Below are 8,037 nucleotides of genomic sequence, written 5' to 3'. Positions count from 1 at the left end.
GTGTGGGGTGGGGGGGGGGGGCCGGGGGGGGAGGGACTTTGGGTTACTGACTTTCTTGTCAGGACAGCTTTTCCATCGCGTCGTTGCAGCGCAGCGGCACCCATTTTCTTTCTTTGTTTTTGCTTGCCCCCCCCTCTTGCCCCCCCCCCCCCCCGCCCCCCTCCCCCCCCCCGCACCCCCCACGCCCCTCCCCCAGTCCCGGGAAAATTTGGCAATATCCACATTTCTTCCCCTGTGTTCTCTTCCATTTAGTTTCAATCCAAAGACGGAAAAATCGTAAATTTGTTCAAATAACATTGCGATGATATATGATCTACATTTCTTCCCCTGTCAAGAGACGAAAAGAAGACCAGTCAAGGAGTGGAGGGATAGAAATATAGAGTATATATTAGTTATTACGATGTTAATACCAAATTTACAAGTTTTCTTCCGTCTTAGAAACGGCAAAGCACAGGGGAAGGAATGTGGATATTGCCGAAAATTTGTTGTCGTGCGGTTCTTTTGTGTGCGCGTAGTGCGTGCAGCACAAGGGGGAAAAAAAGAGCACTTTGAGTATGTGTGTGTGCTTAGTGTATGTGTGTGTGCGCGCGTGTGTGTGTGTGTGTGTGCGCATGTTAATTAAACCGCGAAGCCGCTTCAGTTGCTCTCATCCAAAATCGCACGTTCTTCATCTCCAGCCCTTTTATTTAATGATAGTCCCCATTTCTCTTTGTGTATAAATATTGTGGACTGATATTGCCCTAATGTCACGTGTCTTTGTTTCAGTGATGTGACTGATATTGCCGTAATGTCACGTGTTTTTGTTTCAGTGATGTGACAGTTAAGCATATATGTTTTTTTTGTGTTTTTTTTTATAAAAATTTTTGTTATTGTGATTTGACGAAGCCTTTTATCTGCATGAAAGTGTGTCAGCACCCACAAGTCACTGAGAACGTTGGCGTTGGTGTTTTTGAGTTTTTACATTCGTTATGAATATCAGTTGTTTCGATCTGTTGCTGAATTAACGACTTCTCTTTTACGAAGTCCTTCAAGTAATTTTTTTTAAAATGTACTTATGTATTTATTTCAGATAGCCATCTTGGAGATCCCACCCTCCTCCTACCCTGTTTCCCCCGACACCTCATTCATCCCTGCACCCCCCCCCCCCCCCCCCCCCCGCCCCCCCCTACTTTTCCAATCTTCTCTACGATAACATTCAGATGTGAAAATTAATACTTTAACAAAATGTCTCAGAAAATCAATACTTTAACCAAATAATGTCCACAGTCACCAGTATCATGTGTGATGGGATATCAAACAAAAATTCACACTGCTTCCCGCTTTCAGTTTCTCTGTACATCATCATCATCATCATCATCATCGCCGACATTGTCCTCATCGTTTTTCAATCAATCAATCAAAAACACTTTATTAATCCACATGGAAATTAAGTTGTGCAATCACAGGCTCATTGTAAACACTGGCATAAAATCATGCGCAACATAAGAAGAGATTAAAACTAGTCAAATAAGAATTCCCAATAGCTGACGATATACCAACTCCCCCCCCTCCCACCACACACACACATATTCATGTTAAGACAACAGGGTATTGCACAACAATATTAACAAATGAAAACATCCAACAAAAAAAGGGTATAGATTACTAAAAATGACATGCGCGCACACACACACACACACACACACACGCACACACACACACACACACACGCACACACACACGCACACACACACACACACATACACACACGCACACACACGTTAAGACCATAAGGTATTGTACAACAATACATAAATAAAAACATCAAGGGAATAAATCGTATACATAAGTAAAATACACACACACACACACACACACACACACACACACACACACACAAACAACGTATGCATGCACATAACATATGTCACGCCAATAAAATTAGAACATTAACATTTAAGAAACATGAAATCCAAGTAAAATAAGAAAATATTTAAAAATCACTTCCGATCACACACACACAGAAATGCTTGCTTGCCCGTGCTCACCCGCTCAGTCCCACATGCACGCATAATGTCATCTTCGTGCTCGTTGTCCGTCATCATCGTCATTTTCTTTGTGGTCGTCTTCATCTTCGTCACTTTGGTGCTGTCAGAGATGTCCAAAGAAGAGCTGGCTGAGGAGAACGATCGGCTGACGGCGGAGGTCAGCCGGCTGAAGGCAGGGCTGGAGGAGGTGCAGGAGGCCCTGAGGGCGGCCCGGGAGGCCTACCAGCAGTCCAAGGCCGCCTTCTCCCTGGCCCGCTACGGCCAGCTGAAGGGGCTCATCAAGCAGCTCACCTCCCAGGATTACCTCAAGCAGGTGAGGAGGTGGTTTTATTATTATTTAAAAATTTTTTTTTATTGTGCTTGTTTTCTTCTATTGTGTACCAAAACAACAGCAACAACGACTAAAACAGGCGAGTCTTTTCCCCCTTTGAAATCAATAATGTCACCCGTTCTCTCTCTCTCTCTCTCTCTCTCTCTCTGTCTTTGTGTTGGTGAGAGAGAGTGCGTGTGTCAGCGTGTTCGCACTCGTTTGTGAATGAGTCCGCGCTCTCTAAAAACCACTGATTATTACAGTCGTCATCATCATTGTAAATATTAGCATTATTACTATCGTGTTATTACTAGTTCGTCAGAATCGTCATCATCATGGTAGATATTATCTATCTGTCAGTGGTATTACAAGTTCTTCACAATCATCATCATTATTGTAGATATTATCATTATTACTATCAGTGGTATTACAAGTTCTTCACAATCATCATCATTATTGTAGATATTATCATTATTACTATCAGTGGTATTACAAGTTCTTCACAATCATCATCATTATTGTAGATATTATAATTATTCCTATCATGTTATTGCAAATTCTTCACAATCGTCATCACCATTGTAAATATTATCATCATTTCTATCAGTGTTATTACAAGTTCTTCACAATCGTCATCATTATTGTAGATATTATCATTATTACTATCAGTGGTATTACAAGTTCTTAATCATCATCATTATTGTAGATATTATCATTATTACTATCAGTGGTATTACAAGTTCTTAATCATCATCATTATTGTAGATATTATCATTATTACTATCAGTGGTATTACAAGTTCTTAATCATCATCATTATTGTAGATATTATAATTATTCCTATCAGTGTTATTGCAAATTCTTCACAATCGTCATCAACATTGTAAATATTATCATCATTTCTATCAGTGTTATTACAATTTCTTCACAATCGTCATCATCATGGTAGATAGTATCATTGTTGCTATCAGTGTTATCACCACTTCTTCACAATCGTCATCATCATGGTAGATAGTATCATTGTTGCTATCAGTGTTATCACCACTTCTCCACAATCGTCATCAACATGGTAGATATTATCATTATTTCTGTCAGTGTAATTACACTAAAGTTCTTCACAATCGTCATCATCACTGTAAGTATTATCATTATTACTATCAGTGGTATTACAAGTTCTTCACAATCGTCATCGTTATTGCAAATATTATCATTATTCCTATCAGTGTTATGACAAGTTCTTCATTGTCGTTGTCAAGGCACTGACCGTGGACAGCCACGCCCCCTTTGTGACACAGGTCCAGTCCCTGACGGAGAACCAAGCGGACAGCAAAGCGAAAGGAGGTGGAGGAGGGATGGTGGGGCTGATGAAGAGGGCCCGGGAGTTTGCTGCCCAGGACGGTGGAGCAGCGCCTAAGGATCAACCCGATCAGCCCCCAAAGAAAGAGAAAGGCGGCGGCAAGTTGTCTGGGCTCGTCAAGCGGATCAAGCACGCCACAGGGTTTTCAGACGAGCCTCCAGGTACAGTACTATAGGCTCTGATTTTCCTCACTTCACGCAGGTGTGAATGGGTACCTGACTTCGGGAAGATTTGAAAGACCTGGGGGGGAAGGAGAGGATTGGACCCCGCCTTCCCATGCCAAGCCCCTAGACACAGTGAATAATAAATCATCACCTCTTTGACCGAAAAAGGCTAGATGGGTTCTTTAATGTAAGATCGGTGTTGGCTTGGCTTAGGAGTTTGGCACTGAGTTGGGTTGGGTTGGGTTTGTGATGTGTTGGGTGAGGCAGATTTGTGCTGTGTCATGTTGTGTTGTTGGTGAGCATACATGATTACCACACAACACATTAAAGCCCCCTTCCCTCCCCCCCCAACCTGCCCCCCCCCCCAAAAAAAAAAAAAAAAAAAAAAAAAGAGAGAGTGAGAGAGAAGACAAAGAAAACACACGGTGGAACAGCGGTGGGTTAATCAGCTGATTGTCTGATTAATGGATGGATGATTGAAGTGACTGGGTTCACTGACAGGTTTCTCTTCACATCACCTCTTTCCCCTTTCTCTGCCCCCCCCCCCTCCCCGATCCCCCTTCTCCTCACGTTACTCACCCTGGACGTCATACATCTTGCTGCCTGGACAAGGACACACGCCAAGACGTTTGATTGATGAACTGATCGCTGGCATGATTGACTGATCGATCGACGGTTCTTCTTCTTATTCTTCTGCGTTCACTCGTATGCACACGAGTGGGCTTTTACGTGTATGACCGTTTTTACCCCGCCATGTAGGCAGCCATACTCCGTTTTCGGGGGTGTGCATGCTGGGTATGTTCTTGTTTCTATAACCCACCGAACGCTGACATAGATTACAGGATCTTTAACGTGCGTATTTGATTTTCTGCTTGCATATACACACGAAGGGGGTTCAGGCACTAGCAGGTCTGCACATATGTTGACCTGGGAGAGCGTAAAAATCTCCACCCTTTACTCACCAGGCGCCGTCACCGTGATTCGAACCCGGGACCCTCAGATCCACAGTCCAACGCTTTAACCACTCGGCTATTGCGCCTGTCGATCGACGGTTCGATTTCTTGCATAATTGATAAGACTGAAGAACTGTTCGCTTACCAACATGGTTGATTTATATGTTGATTAGCCGTTTACATGCATTTACTGATTGATAAACTGAGTGCTTGGACGACTGACCAGTTGATAAACTGATTGACTGCATGGCTGATCGATTGATTGATTGATGAATTGATTGCTTGCTTGACTGACTGATCAACGAACAATTGCTTGCACGACTGACTGATAGATGAACTGATCGCTTGCATAGATAATTGACTGCATAGTTGATTGATCGATGAACTGATTGCTTGCATGACTGACCTGGCTGATTGATTCGTTGTTTTTTTGTGTTTTTTTTTCCCTACCTGTACCCCGTGCCCCCACCCCCCTCCAACCACCTCCTCACCACCACCACCCCCTCCCTCCCCCTTGCCCCCACCCCCCTCCAACCACCTCCTCACCACCACCCCCCTCCCTCCCCCTTGCCCCCACCCCCCTCCAACCACCTCCTCACCACCACCCCCTCCCTCCCCCTTGCCCCCACCACCCTCCAACCACCTCCTCACCACCACCCCCCTCCCTCCCCCTTGCCCCCACCCCCCTCCACCGACCCCATGATGCCAGACGTGCGGTGTCTGGCCAAGGAGGACATCCGGAGGGACAACGAGCGGAAGAGGCGGGAGGTGCAGCGGCTGACGGGGCGGGGTCTCCGCGCGCACAGCGCCTTGCAGCGTCTCCACGAGCGCTACCAGGCCTCCAAGAAGCACGCGCCCCCAACGCGCTACCAGGAGCTGAAGGACATGATCAAGGACGTGCTGGCCGAGCAGATCTAAAGAGATTGTGTGTGTGTGTGTGTGTGTGTGTGTGTGTGTGTGTGTGTGTTCGTGTGTGTGTGTGTTCGTATGTGTATGTGTGTGCGTGTTTGTGCGTGTGTATGTGTGTGTGTGATGGGAAGCATGTCGTTCATTGAACAGATCTGAAGATCTGCGTGTGTTTGCGCACGCGCGTGTGTTTGTGTGTGTGTGTGTGTGTGTGTGTGTGTGTGTGATGGGAAGAGTATTGTCCGTTGAACAGATCTAGCATACTGGGGAGTTTTTGTTTTAGGAAGAACGTTGTTTGTTGAGCAGATCTAGAGGTTTTTTTTGTGATTGAAAGAGTGTCATTTGCTGAGGAGATTTACAAAGCTTTTGAGTGTGTTGGGAATAAAATATAAATAGTTGAGCAGAAACAGAGATTTTTTTGTGATTGAAAGAATGTTGTTCGCTGAATAGATCTATTCGTTCGCTTGACAGATCAAGAGAGTTTTTGCGATGGGAAAAATGTCGCTACTACAGCAGATCAGGAGAGCTTTTTTGCTGATTAAAAGAGCAGATCTAAGAGTTTTATTATCAAAGACAGTGTTCCTTAAGTAGTTTGTGGTCGAAGACGGTCATTGAACAGATCTAGAAATGAATGATCCAAGATGTTCAGCAAATGACAAAGTTTATGATCAAAGATGCGCTCTCTGAGCAGATCTACAGTTTGTGATTGAAGCCGTTGTAGAGCAGATCTATGGTGTTTGTGATTGAAGACTGTCTTCCAGCAGATCTTAATAGTTCGTGATTGAAGACTGTCTTCCAGCAGATCTGTAGAGTATGTGATTGAAGACTGACGATAGCAGATCTGTAGAGTATGTGATTGAAGACTGTCTTCCAGCAGATCTGTAGAGTATGTGATTGAAGACTGTTGATAGCAGATCTGTAGAGTATGTGATTGAAGACTGTCGATAGCAGATCTGTAGAGTATGTGATTGAAGACTGTCGATAGCAGATCTGTAGAGTATGTGATTGAAGACTCGATAGCAGATCTGTAGAGTATGTGATTGAAGACTGTCTTCCAGCAGATCTTAATAGTTCGTGATTGAAGACTGTCGATAGCAGATCTGTAGAGTATGTGATTGAAGACTGACGATAGCAGATCTGTAGAGTATGTGATTGAAGACTGACGATAGCAGATCTGTAGAGTATGTGATTGAAGACTGACGATAGCAGATCTGTAGAGTATGTGATTGAAGACTGTCGATAGCAGATCTGTAGAGTATGTGATTGAAGACTGTCGATAGCAGATCTGTAGAGTATGTGATTGAAGACTGTTGATAGCAGATCTGTAGAGTATGTGATTGAAGACATTGTGGATGAGTGGATTGTAATCAGGTGGGAGGGCATTGAGAGAAGGGTGAGGGAGGGAGGTCTGTGTGGGGAGGTGAGGTACGGGTGGGGTACGATAGGGCGAAGGTTGTGTGGTGTGTGTGTGTGTGTGTGTGTAGGGGTGAAGGAGATAGTCGGGTAGGTTGAAGCAGAACTCCAGAAGATGTGGATGTATCTGTCCTCTACTGAACACATGTAGAAGGAGGGAACACTGAGGTGTGCAATAGGCCCGCGAAGGCGCGTGCATACAACACGAAAGCACATCTGCATGCGCACACACACGCAGTAATACACACCACTCTCTCTCACACACACACATACACTATTGATCTATATTTATGTTCAATATTTATCTATCATTTTGTTTTGCTTTTTGTGCGTGGTTTCATGTAACTTTGCATGCGTGTCTTATAAACCTTGTTAAGGTTTAATTGATTCTAATTCTGATTTAAACACACACACACACACACACTCACGACACTGCCCAGCAACGACTGTAACTACAGCGATCACCTGCAAACAATGATAATTGTTATTTGAAAAACGGTTGCTTCTTTGATTCTGATGATAACCTAAATTGTGCATCATTTCACTGACATGTATGTAAGTTAGAACAATACAGGTTATACAGCGTGATCTGGCCACTTGTATAGTCGCAGTGTATTGTTTGCCTTTATATTCTATCCCCCACACCACCCCACCCCACCCCCTTTTACCACCAACCTCACACACCCGTCTCCTATGAAAAAACCAAAAACCAAACCAAAACAAAGTTGACAAGAGCTAGTTCTGAATGATGAAACGATATTCAGAAATATGGGAGTCATTTTCAACCAGTATTATGTATTCAGTTTCAAAGTGGATCGCATCTCTGTTGTTTGTGCCCTTATGACTTTTTATGTTTTGTTTGTTAATGAAAGTATAAAAAGAAATCAGTCATAATTTTATCTTGTCAT

At 43.8% G+C, this 8,037-nt stretch overlaps 1 protein-coding gene across 2 annotated transcripts in view; it reads left to right on the top strand.

Annotated features, from left to right (window-relative positions):
- Positions 1–7,791, top strand: part of LOC143292502 (uncharacterized) — a 13,504-nt gene extending 5,713 nt beyond the window's left edge. For both annotated transcript variants that reach the window (XM_076602847.1, XM_076602848.1), the window contains exons 3-5: positions 2,135–2,340; positions 3,632–3,854; positions 5,520–7,791. In XM_076602847.1, the coding sequence (XP_076458962.1) occupies positions 2,135–2,340; positions 3,632–3,854; positions 5,520–5,728 (638 nt within the window). In that variant the 3' untranslated portion in view covers positions 5,729–7,791. The remainder of the gene's footprint in view (positions 1–2,134; positions 2,341–3,631; positions 3,855–5,519) is intronic.
- The last annotated feature ends 246 nt before the right edge of the window (positions 7,792–8,037 follow it).

The sequence above is a fragment of the Babylonia areolata genome, chromosome 18 (assembly GCF_041734735.1).
Source record: "Babylonia areolata isolate BAREFJ2019XMU chromosome 18, ASM4173473v1, whole genome shotgun sequence".
Lineage (NCBI taxonomy): Eukaryota > Metazoa > Mollusca > Gastropoda > Neogastropoda > Buccinidae > Babylonia > Babylonia areolata.
This window is presented reverse-complemented; position numbering and strand designations above follow the sequence as displayed.